This window comes from Mustelus asterias, chromosome 27, assembly GCF_964213995.1.
Source record: "Mustelus asterias chromosome 27, sMusAst1.hap1.1, whole genome shotgun sequence".
In the NCBI taxonomy this organism is placed as follows: domain Eukaryota; kingdom Metazoa; phylum Chordata; class Chondrichthyes; order Carcharhiniformes; family Triakidae; genus Mustelus; species Mustelus asterias.
The window spans coordinates 36,734,508-36,754,197 of record NC_135827.1 but is presented as its reverse complement, the minus strand read 5'-3'; the positions used below and the strand labels follow the sequence as shown (position 1 = coordinate 36,754,197).

At 43.5% G+C, this 19,690-nt stretch overlaps 1 protein-coding gene across 1 annotated transcript in view; it reads left to right on the top strand.

Moving 5' to 3' along the window:
* Positions 1-9,087, top strand: part of gkup (glucuronokinase with putative uridyl pyrophosphorylase) — a 69,275-nt gene extending 60,188 nt beyond the window's left edge. Inside the window, exons 18-23 of the mRNA XM_078199199.1 lie at positions 621-734; positions 2,662-2,719; positions 4,820-4,888; positions 7,244-7,307; positions 8,061-8,132; positions 8,445-9,087. Of these exons, the coding sequence (XP_078055325.1) occupies positions 621-734; positions 2,662-2,719; positions 4,820-4,888; positions 7,244-7,307; positions 8,061-8,132; positions 8,445-8,513 (446 nt within the window). The 3' untranslated portion in view covers positions 8,514-9,087. The remainder of the gene's footprint in view (positions 1-620; positions 735-2,661; positions 2,720-4,819; positions 4,889-7,243; positions 7,308-8,060; positions 8,133-8,444) is intronic.
* The last annotated feature ends 10,603 nt before the right edge of the window (positions 9,088-19,690 follow it).

Here is a 19,690-nt window from a genome sequence, read left to right as displayed (position 1 = left end):
TCCAGGGATGGAGAGAGATTGACTAAGTTAGGATTGTTTTAGCCGGAGTTCAGATGAAAGGGGGGATCTCACAGAGACTTATAAAATTCTAACAAATCTAACAGGGTAGATGCAGAGAGGATGTTCTCGATGGTGGGGTTCACAGCCTGAGGATACAGGGTAGACCACGTAGGATGGAGATGAGGAGACATTTCTTCATCCAAAGAGTGGTCCTTCATTACCACAGGAAGTAGTTGATGCCAAAACATTGAATGTATTCAAGAGGTGGTTGGATATAGCACTTGGGATGAATGGGATCAAAGGATAAGGGGAGAAAGAAGGATTAGGCTATTGAGTTGGACAACCAGCCATGATCGTGATGAATGGCGAAGGGCCGAATGGCCTCCTCTTGCCCCTATCTTCTATGCTTCAATAAAATAGTCGCCATAATGTTTTTGCATCCAGCAGTGATGAATGAATTATGCTACAAGTCCATGCCAGGAGTGATAGAGAGGAAATTGAAAGTGATACTATTACCATGCAGGTGCTGTTTTAGTTTTCTAGTGGTGGATATCACTGGTTTGATGAGGTAGTGTACTCATTCCTGTGCTTAATACATTTTATTTTCTCTTTGATTTTAGGAAGCTATATTACCATGGATATAAACTGTGCACCACACTTCTGGCTTGCTTATATGGGGGATCCAAGTGACTCTGGAAAAATACACAGCAACGTGAGACAGAGATGGCTCACTGGTTAGTCGAGACCAATGCTGACAAAAAAATTACTGTTTTTATTTGCTTTGTTGGGCACAAGCACCATAACATACAGCATGACTTTAATAATGGTATTGTCTCTGGGCCAGTCATCCATAGGGCCAGGTTAATGCAGGTGGAATTTAAATTCAATGAATAAAAAATAGTCTCGAATGGTATTAGTAATGGTGGCCATGAAATTACCATCGATTGTCATAAAAACCCCATCTGGTTCACTAATGTCCTTTAGGGAAGGGAATCTGCTGTCCTTATCTGATCTGGCCTACATGTGACTCCAGACCCAAAGCAATTTGGTGACCCTTAACTGCTCCTCTGAAATGGCCAAGGAAGCCACTCAGTTCAAGGGTATTTGGGGATGGGCAACAAATGTTATTTGCCAATTACATCCACAGCCCGTGAACGAATAAAATAAAAAAGAATTCCACCTGTAAATGCACAAGTGAATGTGATATCAGGCTGGGTGCGTAGTTCCAGCTTATATTTACTTATGGAAACAGCTATGTTACGATGTGCAGGTGCTAATGCTACACCTCAGATGTTCAGTGTTTGTTCCAATTACAGATTGCATGGTTTGAGAGATGCCTAAAGCTATTTGATTTCATTGAAAGGGTGTTCCAGCAAAGATAGACCTTGTGCTTCTGCAATGGACTGTAAGAGAAGAACTTTAAATGTGTCCATCCAAGAATGATTAGGATGTCCTTGTGCACAAACAAATGAGAGAGAACAGGGAAAGGTTAGTGCTGATACGTCAAGCACATTTTGTCCTGGCATGGCTTGGCTCCCACAAACCATCACCTCAACCTCTCAGCCCATGCAATCCACTGGCAAGAAAGACTTGCATTTATGTAGCATTTTTCATGCCATCCCAAAGTACTTTATAGCTAATGCATTACTTTTGAAGTCGCTGTAATAATGGAGGAAAGGGGAGGGGGAGGGGGTGGGGGAAGAAACATTGGAATAACTTAGGAAAAAGGAACTCTGGAAAAGTAATTTAACACCTCAAGGGGAGCTCCAGAAGCCCTTGTTGCCTGGGTGAGACAACTGCTAATGAATCACCTACCCTTTATATACAGAGATGTTTGCTACCATATTTTTCTCCCTTTTTGAGTCCTTGTAGTGAATCCACACCCGTTTGAGAATCTTTTTGACCTATCCTCTTTAATAGCTTTAGTACATAAAGTCATAGAAACTCATAGAATCCTACAGTGCAGAAGGAGGTCATTCGGCCCATCGAGTCTGCACCTACCACAATCCCACTCATGCCCGATCCCCATAACCCCATGAATTAACCCTAGCTAGTCCCCCTGACACTAAGGGTCAATTTAGCATGGCCAATCCACCTGACCCGCACATCTTTGGACTGTGGGAGGAAACTGGAGCACCCGGAGGAAGCCCACACAGACATGGTGAGAACATGCAAACTCCACACAGACATTGACCCAAGCCGGGAATTGAACCCAGATCCCTGGCGCTGTGAGGCAGGATGCTAACCACTGTGCCACCGTGCTACCCTGTATCTAAAGGGCTGGTTTTCTCAGGGATTCTCCCTGAGTTTGGTGAAAGTTGGTGAAAGTTCCCAGGAAACCCCATTCTGCTGTTTAAATTCATTTCGACATTAGAGTTTCAATTCTCTATAACTGGGGCTGTTAAGGTGCTCATGGTCTATTCCAAGACTCTTTGCTCTTTCATTTACCTACTCTCCTGTAAAGAGGAGGATTTGGCCTCCCTTGTCCTTTTCTCAGAACTAACCCCAGATGGCCATTCTGAGGGCAATGGGGAGCATCGAGCCGTGTCCGAACATTTTGTTCTCTTCCATAGTTTGGACCAATTTCACCATTGGTGCTATTTTTAACTTTTTTTTTTGCTGATGAATTCTCATTTACCGTAAGTTCTTTTTAATTTCCAGGTGATTCTGATGTTGTGGCAGCAATGAAAACCTTTGCGGAACTCACTGATCTGGCTAAGTAAAGAACCTTTGAGAAGAGTTGCATAATTTTAGCAATTATGTATGGAGATTCTACGCAGTAATGTCTATTGGTTAACTTAAATGCTGTTGGGTAGAAATTTCCTCCGTGAACTATAAATGGAGAGGGGGGTGGCAACAAACAATTTCCAATTAAACTTTTCAACCCTCTGGTGTTGGCAAAATTAATGCTAAATTGGCCGTGCGGTGCTTTTGCTGTGTGCATGATACTTCGAGAGTATTTTAGTTTGATGGTACTATCTTTTTTAAATTTTGAGACATGTATTGCAAAGTTGATACATTCAATAATTTGAACACTGTGATGAGGTTATAAAAGGTGTGCAGTTTATGCAGAACATCCTTTTCCCATATAATGAAATATTCTGGAACAGCAGAGAGAGAGATCTGTCAGCAGTGGGGTTTGTCAGTCGTATTTATACTATATTTGAGTTGATTTATTATTGTCACATGTATTAACATACAGTGAAAAGTATTGTCTCTTGCACGCTATACAGACAAAATATATTGTTCATAGAGAAGGAAACGAGAGAGTGCAGAATGTAGTGTTAGAGTCATAGCTCCAACACATGGATAAGATGTTGGGAGCTGGGTTACAACCAAAGTCCACACATGTTTCTCCAAGATATTACAATAACAACAGTTTGAATTAATATACTGCCTTCAATGTAGAAAATAAGATCTGTCCACTAACTTTTCCCACCTTACTGCTTGTCAGGAGAAAGAGATATTTTTAAGGGATTTATATTTGTATTGTTAAATATTAGAAATAATTTATGGATTTAAGTGGGTTCAATTTAGTGCTTCTGTGTTAGAGGGGTAAAACTCTAGTTAGATTCATGCTGGACAAAGGTGTTTGTATGTGTGGGAGTTTAGTCAGTTCAAACTGTACTTCTAAATAAAAACAAAATCTGAAACCAAAAGAGAAAATGCTGGAATATCTCAGCAGGTCTGGCAGCATCTGTAAGGAGAGAAAAAAGAGCTGACATTTCGAGTTCAGCTGATCTGGACTCGAAACACCAGCTCTTTTTTCTCTCCTTACAGATGCTGCAGACAAACTGTACTTCTGTGCTGCTTGGAGAGGGTTACATCATGAAAAGTGAACAAACTGGGAAAAGTATTAAGTATTTGCTTGGTAACCAGAGGCACCTTTAGGGTAGGAAGGCTATTTGAGTATTATTAACTGATTGCATAACAGTTGAGTACAGGCAGCTATAGAGGGAACATATCTCTCAGCTCTGCTAAAAGAAAAGCCATACAAGTGGAGTAATGGTTGAGAAAGCCAGTGCCAGGGCACTTGAAGGAGAGCTAGGTAAGGAAACTAGAGAAATGAAGAGACTTTTCCAAGAAGTCTGAAGTTAAAGGAATAGAGGAAATTGGAACAAGAACAAGCTACTGTTCAGTAAATCCAAAGATATAGCTGAAAATAAGTTGGCTCATGAAAGGCCAGAAATGTATCTGCATTAGTGCTAAGGTTTGTGAAAACTTACCATAGTTTATAAGACATTATTTGAAATAATTGTGGAATTAGGTGGCTGGATCTCGGAGTTTGTGTAAAGGCACTTAAGACAAAAGAAGCCTGAAAGGAGATGTGAAAAACTTGGTGCTGGATTCCTGATCAAAAAAGTGGAATGGATGCCTTTTTTGAAAGGATAGTTGGAAAACCTGAACTGAATTCTTAATGAAAACAGCTGATGGAAAGTATTGTTTGAAAAAATATATTAAAATGTGACTTTTTGGGAGTGGAGTTTGGAAAAGCTCGTGATAATCAGTGGGGGAAGTGCTAGAAGAAATCCACGGAAGATCAGTTGGGTGGCATCGGTCATTTGATTTCAGAGTAGAGAGAGATGCACAATAGACTGGGAAGGGGGATCAGAATGTACAGGAAGGGATATAAGGGTGGGGAAGACTGCAGAATGTTGGCAAAATACAACTTCTTTAGTTCAAACAGATTGTTTCCGATAATGAGCTCAAAACAAGAGCTCCAGAAGATTTATTATTCAATGAAAGCATCTTTCCAGACTGATGCCCACAGAAAAGACAAGCTGCTCTCAAGTTAAAGGATGTTTTCTTCTTTGCATAGGGTAGCCATGGAGTCCAGGAACTGGCATGAACTTTCTGAGCTGATGAACAAAAATTTTGAGCTACGAAGGTAAGATCTTCTAATGTCTCTATCTGGCTTTGAAAGAGAGGGTTTAAAGTTTTAATTTTAAGTTTTTAAGTTTATTTATTAGTGTCACAAGTAGGCTAACATTAACACTGCAATGAAGTTACTGTGAAAATCTTCGAGTCGCCACACTCCAGCGCCTGTTCGGGCACACTGAGGGAAATTTAGCATGGCCAATGCACCCAATCAGCACGTCTTTTGGTCTGTGGGAGGAAACCGGAGCACCCGGAGGAAACCCACGCAGACACTGGGATAACGTGCAGACTCCACACAGACAGTGACCCAAGATAGGAATCATGCCTGGCACTGTGAAGGAGCAGTGCTAATCACTGTGCCACCGTACCGCCCATAACTGATATTGTTTTGCTGGCTTCAACTCACTTTCTAAAGAGCAGAACAACCATTTGTCAGGAAACTGGTGGGATAGGTGCAGTGCTGGTCCTACACATTGAAGTGAGTGGAGAGCAATATTGAACAAGGTGAGTCCTGCTTGGTGAGTTAGGTTAAATTACCTCAGGTTACAATGCTACTTTCATATTAAATGGATTCTGCTGTCTATTGCATGTTTTTTAAAATGTTGCTGTTTCCATAGTGCACAGTAGCACAGTGGTTAGCACTGCTGCTTCACAGCTCCAGGGACCCGGGTTCGATTCCCGGCTTGGGTCACTGTCTGTGTGGAGTTTGCACATTCTCCTCATGTCTGCGTGGGTTTCCTCTGGGTGCTCCGGTTTCCTCCCACAGTCCAAAGATGTGCAGGTTACGTTGATTGGCCATGCTAAAATTGCCCCTTAGTGTCCTGGGATGCGTAGGTTAGAGGGGTTAGTGGGTAAATATGTAGAGATATGGGGGTAGGGCCTGGGTGGGATTGTGGTCGGTGCATACTCGATGGGCCACATGGCCTCTTTCTGTACTGTAGGATTTCTATGAATCACATGGTATATTTCATATTAAATAGCACGGTTTAATAAACATACACAAAGAGCATCTCTTAGTTTAAGCACTGCAATACCATTCAGGGGGAGATGGAGGTATATTGGTCCTGACACTGGACTTGCAATCCAGAGGTCCAGGCTATTGCTCTGGGAGCATGGGTTTAAATTCAGTGAATACATCTGGAATTGAAAGCTTGTCTCAGTAATGAAACTGTCATTGATTGTTGTAAAGACCCATCTGGTTCCCTAATGTCCTTACGCGGTCTGGCATACATAGAATCATAGAAACCCTACAGTGCAGAAGGAGGCCGTTCGGCCCATCGAGTCTGCACCGACCACAATCCCACCCAGGCCCAACCCCCACATATTTACCCACTAATCCCTCTAACCTACGCATCTCAGGACTCTAAGGGGCAATTTTTAACCTGGCCAATCAACCTAACCCGCACATCTTTGGACTGTGGGAGGAAACCGGAGCACCCGGAGGAAACCCACGCAGACACGAGGAGAATGTGCAAACTCCACACAGACAGTGACCAAGCTGGGAATCGAACCCGGGACCCTGGAGCTGTGAGGCAGCAGTGCTAACCACTGTGCTACCGTGCCGCCCCGCATATTGCAAGGGATTGTTGTAATGTACCTACCTATGTCACCTTTCTCTGTGCTGCTGTATATAAAAGGGGTGTAGCTCAGATTAAGGGGACTCTTCGGGACACAGAGCTTCGCGGGTTAGTAGGGGGTGCTTACAGTCACGAAGGAGGAGAAGTGTTGCCCCTCAAACATTTATGTCGATACGGTCCGAGCGAGTCTGGACGTATCGAAGGGGCATCTGTAAGTTTTTCGGGCAAATCCTCCATGATTAAAAAACCCAGAGATAAGGAAAAATACACGTGACTCCTGACTCTCAGTAATGCGGTTGACTCTTAACTGCCCTCTGAAATGTCCAGTTCAGTTAGGGATGGGCAGCAAAAGCAGGCTTTGCCAGTGATGCCCCATCCCATTAAAGAATAAAGAAAAAGAAAGAGATGGGTGCAATGTGTTGAAATCCTGTAAAGTATGACATGATGATTTACTCACCAGAACAAGTTTCTGATCTGCTGTGCCATTTGCGGCAACTGCAGAATGAACATAAGATGATCTGCCCACAGATTTGAAGGGAAAACTGTAATGAAGATCATTCCTGGACAACACACACACATCTAGAACCTATTTATATGCTATCACTGACAGGAGCTAATGGGCAACTTGCTTGGCTCAGCGTAGAGGCAAAGGATATAAAATAATTAATATTTGAAGGAGGAAATATTAGTTCCATTTTTAATTTTGATCAGGAAAAATTATAATTTTATGGGATTAAATGATACTTTAATTTCCAAAATATCTGTATGAATGTTTTGTGTTGGTGAAGGTCGATATACACAGATGCTTGTTTGGGCCAAGGAAATTTGAGGATGGTGCAACTTGGCAGAAAGGTATTCTTCAAAATAACTTATTTTCGGGCTAATTAAATCTGTATTTTGCCTGTTCTTTTGTATATCATAGTTGTACATGAATTGCAGTTTTGCAAACAATTAAACAATACAGAGAATCGGCTGCATAGTAACCAGTGATACTTGCCGGAATTTTACCGCCTCGCCCGCCCGAGGCTCGTAAGATTCAGCTCGAGGCCAACAGAAAATGCCGTTCTGCGAGCCTTGCCCGTCCCAGAATCGGGTAGAGGCGGTAAAATTCCAGCCATAGTCACAATTATTTTACAGTAAGTTGAAGTGAAAGGACTAATTGTTGTCACATAGTTGTCATTTTGGTCAACGATCTTTTAAAATTTCAAAAATGATGCTGTGAGGAAAACTGAAGGCGATGGATTTTAAAATGTGGCTGAATAATTAAAGGTGGAAGAGCTGCCTTATACGTGCAACAATCACACAAGTTGCTGTTGTTTAGGCTTTCAGAGTGCTTTCTGGTGATTTAGTGGATGATAATGGACTATTTTGGGATGTTTAAAAGCAAGTGAAATAGAAAACATCCTTTTCAAAATTGATTCTAAGCCAATCAAATCCCTGACTAAAATTTTAAGGTGCAAAATCCACCTTTGATTTCATTAACTGTTAATTATTCCCTGTTGAATTGGGTTTTGAGTGCGATTCTATTGAAATTTGATGTGTAGTCCAGTAATTACTGAGGGGGAAAATCTCCACTGTGATCTCTGTATCTGTTACTTTTGGCAGTTTGGTTCCGCAGTAAAGCTTCCTGGCAGTGGAGGAGCAGTGATTGGTCTCTGTCTCGATCCTGACAACCTGGTATGTTGGAAATAATTCTCTGGGCATTGATGTGGGTCAGTTGTTGGAGTTAGGAGTTGGAAAATAAATGAACTGAGTGTCTTTTTGTTTTGAGAATAATTTGGAAGCGAGCATGAATCGCACATTTAGGGCAACAGCTAAATGCCTATGCGATTAGCAGGCATTTCAGTAGTTCACATCAGCATAACCCATTGACTATGCTGGTTTTTCCACAAACTCCCAGCCGTCTCAGTTCACTAATACTCCGCTTCACTTAGTCTGCTTAAATTGGATTTGTTATGTTGCTGACATGGGTTTCCAATTTCTTTCTAGATCGAGTTAAAGAAAGCTTTCCAGGAAGCTGGCTTTGTTATCTGTGATGTTATTCCATATGGGCCTTGAATTTTAGTCACTAAATGACTGATGAAAATGTTATGATCGCATTAATTGTAAAGAGCAACAAGTTTAAATGAACAGTAAGTGATTCCCTTAGGCTTGAATTAGAAAACTGAAGAAAATTACTACAATGGGGACAATTCATTAAATGCTATTAGTTTAGTTTTCTGGAAAATATTTAACCTTGCAATGAATTAGTTGCTTGATGATGGTGTGGAGTAATGTTCAGGCAATGGAAAGATGCCACAAACATATTCCATGATAAAATCATTGGAGCTCTGATTGTAACCAGTATACAATTCTCCAATTTCATAAAGTCCTATGTCAATCCAGCAGTCCGATGAATTTATTCGGTACATTATATTAGTCTGTCTCAAATTTCAAATATACCACTTGGTCATACAGACAATAAGTGAAACATAAAAGCAAGTTACAAGGTCATAATCTGATACACTTTAGATGATATCCACTGCAATTATATTTTTAAAAACTGGTAATGTCAGTGACAACTTCTTGGCACACATCATCCTCAATGCTGACTCTGGTCAGACTCTGGTCAGAGAAGGTACCAATGCCCTTGTCATATCCTGAGGGATCCTGAGTAGTGGGGCTGAAAGTGAGGGATGCATGGATGGGGACTGCAATGCACGGCATTGCAGAGGTGGGGTGGAGCAGGGTTTGAAATGTGTATACTTCAATGCCAGGAGTATTCGCAATAAAGTGGGTGAACTTGCAGCGTGGATCAGTACCTGGGACTTCGATGTTGTGGCTATTTCAGAGACATGGATAGAGCAGGGGCAGGAATGGATGCTGCAGGTCCCGGGGTTCAAATGTTTTAGTCGAAGTAGGGAAGGAGGTAGAAGAGGGGGAGGGGTAGCATTATTGGTCAGAGATTGTATCACAGTGTCAGAGAGGAGGTTTGATGAGGACTTATCTGTTGAGGTAGTATGGGCGGAGATTAGAAATAGGAGAGGAGAGGTCACCCTGTTGGGAGTCTTTTATAGACCTCCTAAAAGTTCTAGAGAGGTTGAGGAAAGGATTGCGGAGTCAATCCTGCTTAGGAGTGAAAGTAATCGGGCAATTGTTATGGGGGATTTTAACTTGACTAATATTGACTGGAATTGTTATAGCTCTAGCTCGTTAGAGGGGTCAGTTTTTGTTCAAAGCGTGCAGGAAGGTTTTTTGACTCAGTATGTAGACAGGCCAACTAGAGGTGAGGCTATATTGGATCTGGTGCTGGGAAATGAGCCAGACCAGGTGCTAGACTTGGAAGTTGGTGTGCATTTTGGTGATAGTGACCACAATTCGGTTACGTTCACCTTAGTGATGGAAAGGGATAGGCATGAACCTCGGGCCAGTGGTTTTAGCTGGGGGAAGGGTAATTATGAGGCTATTAGGAGAGAATTAGGAAACATAGGTTGGACTAGGAGATTACAGGGACTGGGAACGTCCGACATGTGGAGTTTTTTCAAGGAGCAGCTACTGCGAGTCTGTGATAGGTATGTCCCTGTCAGGCAAGGAGGAATTGGTAGGGCTAGGGAACCGTGGTGCACCAAAAAAGTTTCTTTGTTGGTTAAAAAGAAAAAGGAGGCTTATGTTCGGATGAGACGTGAGCACTCGGGTAGTGCACTAGAAAGCTTTAGATTGGCTAAGAGGGAGTTGAAGAGCGAGCTTAGAAGGGCTAAAAGGGGACATGAGAAGACTTTGGCGGATAGGGTTAAAGAGAATCCTAAGGCGTTCTATAGGTATGTCAAGAACAGAAGGTTGGTTAGGGCAAGTTTAGGGCCAGTTATAGATGGCAGAGGGAAGTTATGTGTGGAACCGGAGGAGATTGGTGAAGCATTGAACCAATATTTCTCTTCGGTGTTCACGCAAGGGGACATGAATATAGCTGAGGAGGACACTGGGTTGCAAGGGAGTAGAATAGACAGTATTACAGTTGATAAGGAGGATGTGCAGGATATTCTGGAGGGTCTGAAAATAGATCAATCCCCTGGTCCGGATGGGATTTATCCAAGGATTCTCTGGGAGGCAAGAGAAGTGATTGCAGAGCCTCTGGCTCTGATCTTCAGGTCGTCGTTGGCCTCTGGTATAGTACCAGAAGATTGGAGGTTAGCGAATGTTGTCCCATTGTTTAAGAAGGGGAACAGAGACTTCCCCGGGAATTATAGACCGGTGAGTCTCACTTCTGTTGTCGGCAAGATGTTGGAAAAAATTATAAGGGATAGGATTTATAGTTATTTGGAGAGTAATGAATTGATAGGTGATAGTCAGCATGGTTTTGTGGCAGGTAGGTCGTGCCTTACTAACCTTATTGAGTTTTTTGAGAAAGTGACCAAGGAGGTGGATGGGGGCAAGGCAGTGGACGTGGTATATATGGATTTTAGTAAGGCGTTTGATAAGGTTCACCATGGTAGGCTTCTGCAGAAAATGCAGATGTATGGGATTGGGGGTGATCTAGGAAATTGGATCAGGAATTGGCTAGCGGATAGGAAACAGAGGGTGGTGGTTGATAGTAAATATTCATCATGGAGTGCGGTTACAAGTGGTGTACCTCAGGGATCTGTTTTGGGGCCACTGCTGTTTGTAATATTTATTAATGATCTGGATGAGGGTATAGTTGGGTGGATTAGCAAATTTGCTGATGACACCAAAGTCGGTGGTGTGGTAGACAGTGAGGAAGGGTGTCGTAGTTTGCAGGAAGACTTAGACAGGTTGCAAAGTTGGGCCGAGAGGTGGCGGATGGAGTTTAATGCGGAGAAGTGTGAGGTAATTCACTTTGGTAGGAATAACAGATGTGTTGAGTATAGGGCTAACGGGAGGACTTTGAATAGTGTGGAGGAGCAGAGGGATCTAGGTGTATGTGTGCATAGATCCCTGAAAGTTGGGAATCAAGTAGATAAGGTTGTTAAGAAGGCATATGGTGTCTTGGCGTTTATTGGTAGGGGGATTGAATTTAGGAGTCGTAGCGTTATGTTGCAACTGTACACAACTCTGGTGCGGCCGCACTTGGAGTACTGTGTGCAGTTCTGGTCCCCACATTACAGGAAGGATGTGGAGGCTTTGGAGAGGGTGCAGAGGAGGTTTACCAGGATGTTGCCTGGTATGGAGGGGAGATCCTATGAGGAGAGGCTGAGGGATTTGGGATTGTTTTCGCTGGAAAGGCGGCGGCTAAGAGGGGATCTTATTGAAACATATAAGATGATTAGAGGTTTAGATAGGGTGGATAGTGATAGCCTTTTTCCTCTGATGGAGAAATCCAGCACGAGGGGGCATGGCTTTAAATTGAGGGGGGGTAGTTATAGAACCGATGTCAGGGGTAGGTTCTTTACCCAGAGGGTGGTGAGGGATTGGAATGCCCTGCCAGCATCAGTAGTAAATGCGCCTAGTTTGGGGGCGTTTAAGAGATCCGTAGATAGGTTCATGGACGAAAAGAAATTGGTTTAGGTTGGAGGGTCACAGTTTTTTTTTTTAACTGGTCGGTGCAACATCGTGGGCCGAAGGGCCTGTTCTGCGCTGTAATGTTCTATGTTCTATGTTCTATATCAGCACTGTAAAATCACCTTTTAAAAGCGACTTTGAAGTTAGCTGCTGCCACTTACTGTCTTCAGTATACATTCTGTATGTGATAGTACACCCTTTGAACTTACTGTCATTCTTTCATAAGTGTCAGCACTCCATTCATCCTGAACACATCAGATATGAATGATTTATAGTGGCGCTACCCATTTATTTTAATGCTAAAACAGAGTTGAGTATTATCTGCTCATCCTAAATGCCAAATACAAAGATAGTGACTGCAGTTAGTCATGTGGCAGGTCTCAAATTTGATAACATAATGACGAATAAATTCAGTTTAAAATCATTAGCAAAACAAGGATTGTTGAAGAGGACTTGTCAGGATAAATGCTGATAGGTTGTTTCCATTCGCTGGCGAGTCTCGAACTGGTTGTAGTATTCCATTGGCTATATAAAACTGAGATGAAGAAGAAAATTCTTCACGAAGATGATTGAAGCATTCTACACTGCAGATCGAGGCCATTTGGCCCATCGAGTCTGCACCAACCACAATCCCACCCAGGCCCTATCACCATACATTTACCCCAGCTCGTCTCCCTGACACTAAGGGGCAATTTAGCATGGCCAATCCACATAACCTGCATATCTTTGGACTGTGGGAGAAAACCGAAGCACCCGGAGGAAACCCACACAGACACGGGGAGAATGTGCAAACTCTACACAGACAGTGACCCAAGCCAGGAATCGAACCCAGGTCTCTAGTGCAGTGAGGCAGCAGTACTAACCCACTGTGCCAACCTGAATGTTTGGAATTTTATATCCCACAGGGCTGTGAATGTTCAGTCGTTGAGTCTATTCAAAGCTGAGCTTGATAGCTTTTAGAACATCGAGCATCTTGAGATGGGGGCAAAAGTAAAGTTGAAGTAAAAGATCAGGCATGATCTTAATGAATGAAGGAGCATGTCTGAGGGATGTATGACCTAGTCCTATTTCATATGTTCTTATGTCCAGTATAAATTCGTACTTGTCGCTAAAGAAATCAGTTGAAAATGTCTTTAGTATTGAATCACAGCATACCATAACAGCTTCTATAAGTAAACCATTGCCTACAGTAATAGGAAGTTAGATATAATGTGCATTTTACAAGTTAATTTATGTTTTTTTCTTGTGTCTGCAAAGCATAAATCTGATGCAGAAATACTGGGGTTGTCAAGGAACTCTGTAGAGCTCCCAGGGAAAACGGTGGTGTACTGGTCCGGTCACTGGACTAGTAATCCAGAAACCTGGAGTAATCCTCTAGAGACTCAGGTTCAAATTCCATGACTGCAAATGGTGAAATTTGAGTTCTATAAAAATCTGGAATTAAAAGTCAAATGTTGACCCTGAAACAATTGTTGTAAAAACCTATTTGGTTCACTAATGACCTTTAGGGAAGGAAATCTGCCATCCTTACCTGATCCAACTCGAACATGTTTAGTGGGAAATTACCCTAACTTCATGCCCTTGCACTGATTTGAGTGTCAGGTTTTCCCACCACAACTATTACACTTCGCCCTATGGAGGAACAAGGTACTTCAGAGCTGCTCTGACGAAGGGTCAGCCAGACTCGATGGCTGGAATTTTACCGGCACGCCCGCACCGATTCCGGGGGCAGGTGAGGCTTGGAGAACGGCATTCTCCGTTGGCCTCGGGCGGGATCGTACGAGACTCGGGCGGACGTGCGGTAAAATTCCGCCCGACATGTTGGCTCTGTTCTCTCTCCGCAGATGCTGTCAGACCTGCTGTGTTTTTGCACCATTTTCTGTTTTTATTCCAGAAGTTGTTGCCGCTACAGGGCTCAAAAATAAAATCCAGGGCTGCTGTCACCCGGGACTCCCATCCTCCTCGATCATGATTCTAGCCAATCTCCAACCCCCAAACTGGCCCCTAAGCAACTGGCTTAGCTGCTAGCAGCTCCTGTCTGATTTTCAGGCTTCAATGAATGAAGCTGCATCGCAAGGTATTCTGACACCTGGTAGCTTTCCTGTTGAGTTTATGTGGCAAATTCACTCTGTGTCCCTTCGCCATGTAAATGATTGCTTGATTGTCCAAGTGTCAAAATCTACCCCCACTGAATCCTGGATTTTCACGTTTATAAAACAGTTTTTATAATACATTGATAATGCTGTGATATTATGTGCATGTTGCCCTCCTATATGGTCTTAATGACGTGAGAAAGAGTGAGTTGCACATTTTTAATTTACGTACACGTTCTCTAATGAATCATTACATCTGGTACGACTATGTTGAGGTGCTCATTGATCAATGTGTTTTTTTATGATGGATTTTAATGTATTTTGGAATTACATGAAAGAAATAAATTGAAAATTTTTACATATCAAAAAAGCTATTATGTCTTTGTATTCAAATCTGAAATACCATCATTTTAAATTCTGATACACAAATTCCTGGATATTGTATGCTGAATTATTGGTCCTAAATACACATGAAATTTATTGATCCTGTATTTTTTTAACGTCCCATTGCAAATGGAAGATATGAAAGACATAGGAAATGTGCATGCTTGTTCATCCCAATTGTATTGCCAGTCAGGTAGTGAAATATACAACAGAGTGGATCCCAGCTTCAACCCCATTCTGTGTTGAGTCAGCAGAGATTATTCAGGTCAACAACATTGGCCTCAGAATTGCCTTCAATGATCCTGAGTTCGTGACAAGCAAATTCCACACTTAAACAAAATAGGATTGAGCTTTGGCTGTGATGCTGTCAAGTAGTTTGCTGAAGTTTCTGATGTATGAGGTAATGGAACAAAGCAAGGGAATACAGAATGATCATAGAATTATGCAGTACAGAAGAGGCCCTTCAGCCCATCAAGTCCACACCGACACATTAGGAACACCTGAACTTCCACCTAATCCTATCTACCAGAACTTGGCCCATAGCCCTGAATGTTATGATGTGCCAAGTGCTCATCCAGATACTTTTTAAAGGACGTGAGACAGCCCGCTTCTACCACCCTCCCAGGCAGTGCATTCCAGACCGTCATCATCTGAGTAAAAAGGTTTTTCCTCATATCCCCCCTAAACCTCCTGCCCCTCACCTTGAGCCTATGTCCCCTCGTGACTGACCCTTCAACCAAGGGGAACAGTTAGCTACTCCTTATCCACTCTGTCCATGTCCCTCATAATCTTGAACACCTCGACCAGGTCACCCCTCAGTCTTCTCTGCTCCAACAAAAACAACCCAAGTCTACCCAACCTCTCTTCATAACTTAAATGCTCCATCCCAGGCAGCATCCTGGTGAATCTCCTCTGCACCCCCTCCAGTGCAATCACATCCTTCCTATAATGTGGCGACCAGAACTGCACACAGTGTTCCAGCTGTGGCCTCACCGAAGTTCTATACAACTCAATATGACCTCCCTGCTTTTGTAGTCAATTCCTGAGAAGTATTGGAGTGCTTGTCCACAGATCCCTCAATATAGCAGCATAGGTAGCTGAGGTGATTAGGAAGGCATAAGGAATACTTTTATATTTTTCGGCCTGGAACTTTTGAACTCCGGTGGGGATTGGAGATGCACTTCCCTCCTTCCCCCACTTCGCCCCAAGTACCCCATCCCCCGACTCCCTCCTGTCCAGACTCCGTAATCTCCTCTCAACTCCCAACTCCACCCCACCCTCAACCATCAAATCCTTTCCCCCCTCCCCCGGCTACTCGACCCCCATTACCCCTGAACCCCTAACCCACACTATCCACTTGCCTTCTCACCAGTCAAAGTGGCTGGTCCTTTGAACTAACCTGCTTTATTGGGGCGAATGGGATCAAAGGTTATGGGGAGAAAGCAGGATTAGGCTATTGAGTTGGACCATCAGCCATGATTGTGATGAATGGCAAAGCAGGCTCGAAGGGCCAAATGGCCTCCTCCTGCTTCTATCTTTTATGTTGGCTGTTAGTGTCGCAAAAAGGGTGTGTGGCTTCACTTTTCCCCCACTCTGCTGCATTGCACTGGAAGAACCCTGGAGCTGCTGGCTATTATATTTCTTACCAGGCCCAGGATATGAGAATTAAAAGCCAACTTTCCTGTTCAAGTGAGAAATGTGCAGCTCCCAACCTTAGGTAAACGATAGGGAGTGCAGTGACAATCCAACTGTAATTGCCGCTTGGAAGTTCTACGCTAACATTATTTGATTTGATTTATTATTGTCACATGTATTAACATACAGTGAAAAGTATTGTTTCTTGCATGCTATACAGACAAAGCATACTGTTCATAGAGAAGGAAACAAGAGAGTGCAGAATATAGCGTTACAGTCATAGCTAGGGTGTAGAGAAAGATCAACTCAATGCAAGGTAGGTCCATTCAAAAGTCTGACAGCAGCAGAGAAGAAGCTGTTCTTGAGTCGGTTGGTACGTGGCCTCAGACTTTTGTATCTTTTTCCCGACGGAAGAAGGTGGAAGAGAGAATGTCCGGGGTGCTTGGGGTCCTTAATTATGCTGACTGCTTTGCCGAGGCAGCGGGAAGTGTAGACAGAGTCAATAGATGGGAGGCTGAGGCATAGAGTTTAAGAGCAGGCGGATTGTTCTAGAACTTTATAAAACACGAGTTAAAGCACTGTACAGTACTGGTCTCCACTTTACAGGAAGGATGTGATCACATGAGAGAGAGACAGTGCAGAGAAGATTTACAAGCTGTTGCCAGGCTTGGGTAAGTCCTGCTGTGAGGGAAGATTGTGTAAGCTGTGGTTGTGTTCTTTGGTAGTCATGATGTGAAGATGCCAGTGTTGGACTGGGGTAAACACAGTAAGAACAAGAACAAGAACAAAGAACAATACAGCACAGGAACAGGCCCTTCGGCCCTCCAAGCCCATGCCGCTCCCTGGTCCAAACTGGACCATTCTTTTGTATCCCTCCATTCCCACTCCGTTCATATGGCTATCTAGATAAGTCTTAAACGTTCCCAGTGTGTCCGCCTCCACCACCTTGCTTGGCAGCGCATTCCAGGCCCCCACCACCCTCTGTGTAAAATATGTCCTTCTGATATCTGTGTTAAACCTCCCCCCCTTCACCTTGAACCTATGACCCCTCGTGAACGTCACCACCGACCTGGGGAAAAGCTTCCCACCGTTCACCCTATCTATGCCTTTCATAATTTTATACACCTCTATTAAGTCTCCCCTCATCCTCCGTCTTTCCAGGGAGAACAACCCCAGTTTACCCAGTGACTTACCTGACGAAGGAGCAGCACTCCGAAAGCTAGTGGCTTTTGCTACCAAATAAACCTGTTGGACTTTAACCTGGTGTTGTGAGACTTCTTAGTGTGTGTTCTTTGGAACAGAGGAGGTTGAGATGAAATGTTATTGAAGTGTGGTAAATTATGGTGGCCTAGTCAGAGTGGATAGAACAGACCTAATTTCCTCAGGAGAAGTCAATAAGCAGTGGTGATAGATTTAAAGTAATTGGTAGAAGTATTGGAGGGGAGTTGGAGAAATCATTTCACCCAGAAGTGAGAGGTCTGCAACTCTATGCCTGAAAGAGAGGAAGAAACATCTGCATTTTACAAAAAAGCAGTTGGATATGCACTTGAGTGCTTTAACCTCCAAGAACAAATGAAATGTTTGATAACAGATGCAATGTGATTACACATCAACAAATAAATTCAATCACATCTTTGCTTGTTGTAGATGCTGTGTACAGCACAACAACACTTCAGAAGTGTTATATAACACATAGAGTCAAAATTTATTGGCATAATTGATGGAGACACACTTGCCTTCATTTGGCCATCTCACTCTGCAGCTATTTAATAGCCGACAGGCCATCAGTTGGCTTGAGCCAGGACTGCTACACCTATCTTCGAGAGTTGTCTGGTAGCTCTCTGGTCACACCAATGCCACTGGGAATGGTGGCCACTGTTGGGACAGCATCCAGTCACGATGAAGATCCGGTGTGATGGAGCCAGGACTTTAAGGTAAGTCTGGGGTCTCAACAGGTTCTGGTGGGCAGCCTCAGGGGGTGGAGTTGGATGGGAAAAAAATGGGCATGGAAAGACCTTGGGGTGGGCACTACCAATGAGCACATGGGACATTAAAGGAGGTATCTCCCTTCCCCACCGCACCACTTGACTGGCCACTAGCCTGAACAATGAAACATGTCGGGCTGCATACATGATATGGACCTTTCCTGCTGTGGGGTTAAATCCCAGTAATGGCAAGAGGAGGCCCCTAAGTGGCTATTAATTTGTCACTTAAGGCCTCAATTGACCTACGGGTGGGCGGACTTACCAATACCATCCCGCTGTTGGTAAAATTGCACAGGGTGAGTGGGTAGGCATTGGAAGTGGTTGCTCATGACGTCACCTAATGTTACAGACTGCAGCCCACCATCCCTCCCGCCTGTCAACTAGTCCAGGGTTTTTAAAAATTAATTTACAGGATGGGGGCGTCATTGGCTAGGCCAGCATTCATTGCCATCTTCAGTTGCACTTGATAAGCTGATGGTGAGCTGCAGCCATCCCCAGAGGGAACCACACCAGCACTTTTCAAGTGTTGATGTGCGAGTTAGGTGGATTGGCCATACTAAATTGACCCTAGTGTCAGGGGGATTAGCAGGGTAAATGTGTGGGGTTACAGGAATAGGGCCTGGGTTGGATTGTGGTCAGTGCAGACTTCATGGGCCTCCTTCTGCACTATAGGGATTCGATGAAGTGAAAATATAGATTTTGATTTGATTTGTTATTGTCACACGTATTAACATACAGTGAAAAGTATTGTTTCTTGCGTGCTGTACAGAAAGAACATACCATTCATCGAGAAGGAAACGAGAGTGCAGAATGTAGTGTTACAGTCATAGCTAGGGTGTAGAGAAAGATCAACTTAATGCAAGGTAAGCCCATTCAAAAGTCTGACAGCATCAGAGAAGAAGCTGTTCTTGAGTCGGTTGGTACGTGACCTCAGACTTTTGTATCTTTTTCCTGAAGGAAGAAGGTGGAAGAGAGAATGTCTCAGGTGTGTGGGGTCCTTAATTATGCTGGCTGCTTTGCCGAGGCAGCGGGAAGTGTAGACAGAGTCAGTGGATGGGAGGCTGGTTTGCGTGATGGATTGGGCTACATTGACAATTTTTTGTAGTTCCTTGCGGTCTTGGGCAGAACAGGAGCCATACCAAGCTGTGATACAACCAGAAAGAATGCTTTCTACGGACATCTGTAAAAGATGGTGAGAGTCGTAGCTGACATGCCAAATTTCCTTAGTCTTCTGAGAAAGTAGAGGCATTGGTAGGCTTTCTTAACTATAGTGTGGGCATGGAGGGACCAGGACAGGTTGTTGGTGATCTGGACACCTAAAAACCTGAAGCTCTCGACCCTTTCTACTTCGTCCCCGTTGATGTAGACAGGGGCATGTTCTCCTTTACACTTCCTGAAGTCAGTGACAATCTCCTTCGTTTTGTTGACATTGAGGGAGAGATTATTGTTGCCGCATCAGTTCACCAGATTGTCTCTCTCATTCCTGTACTCTGTCTCATCATTATTTGAGATCCGACCCACTAGGGTGGTGTCGTCAGCAAACTTGAAAATGGAATTGGAGGGGAATTTGGCCACAGTCATAGGTATATAAGTATAGTAGGGGGCTAAGAACACAGCCTTGTGGGCCACCGGTGTTGAGGATGAT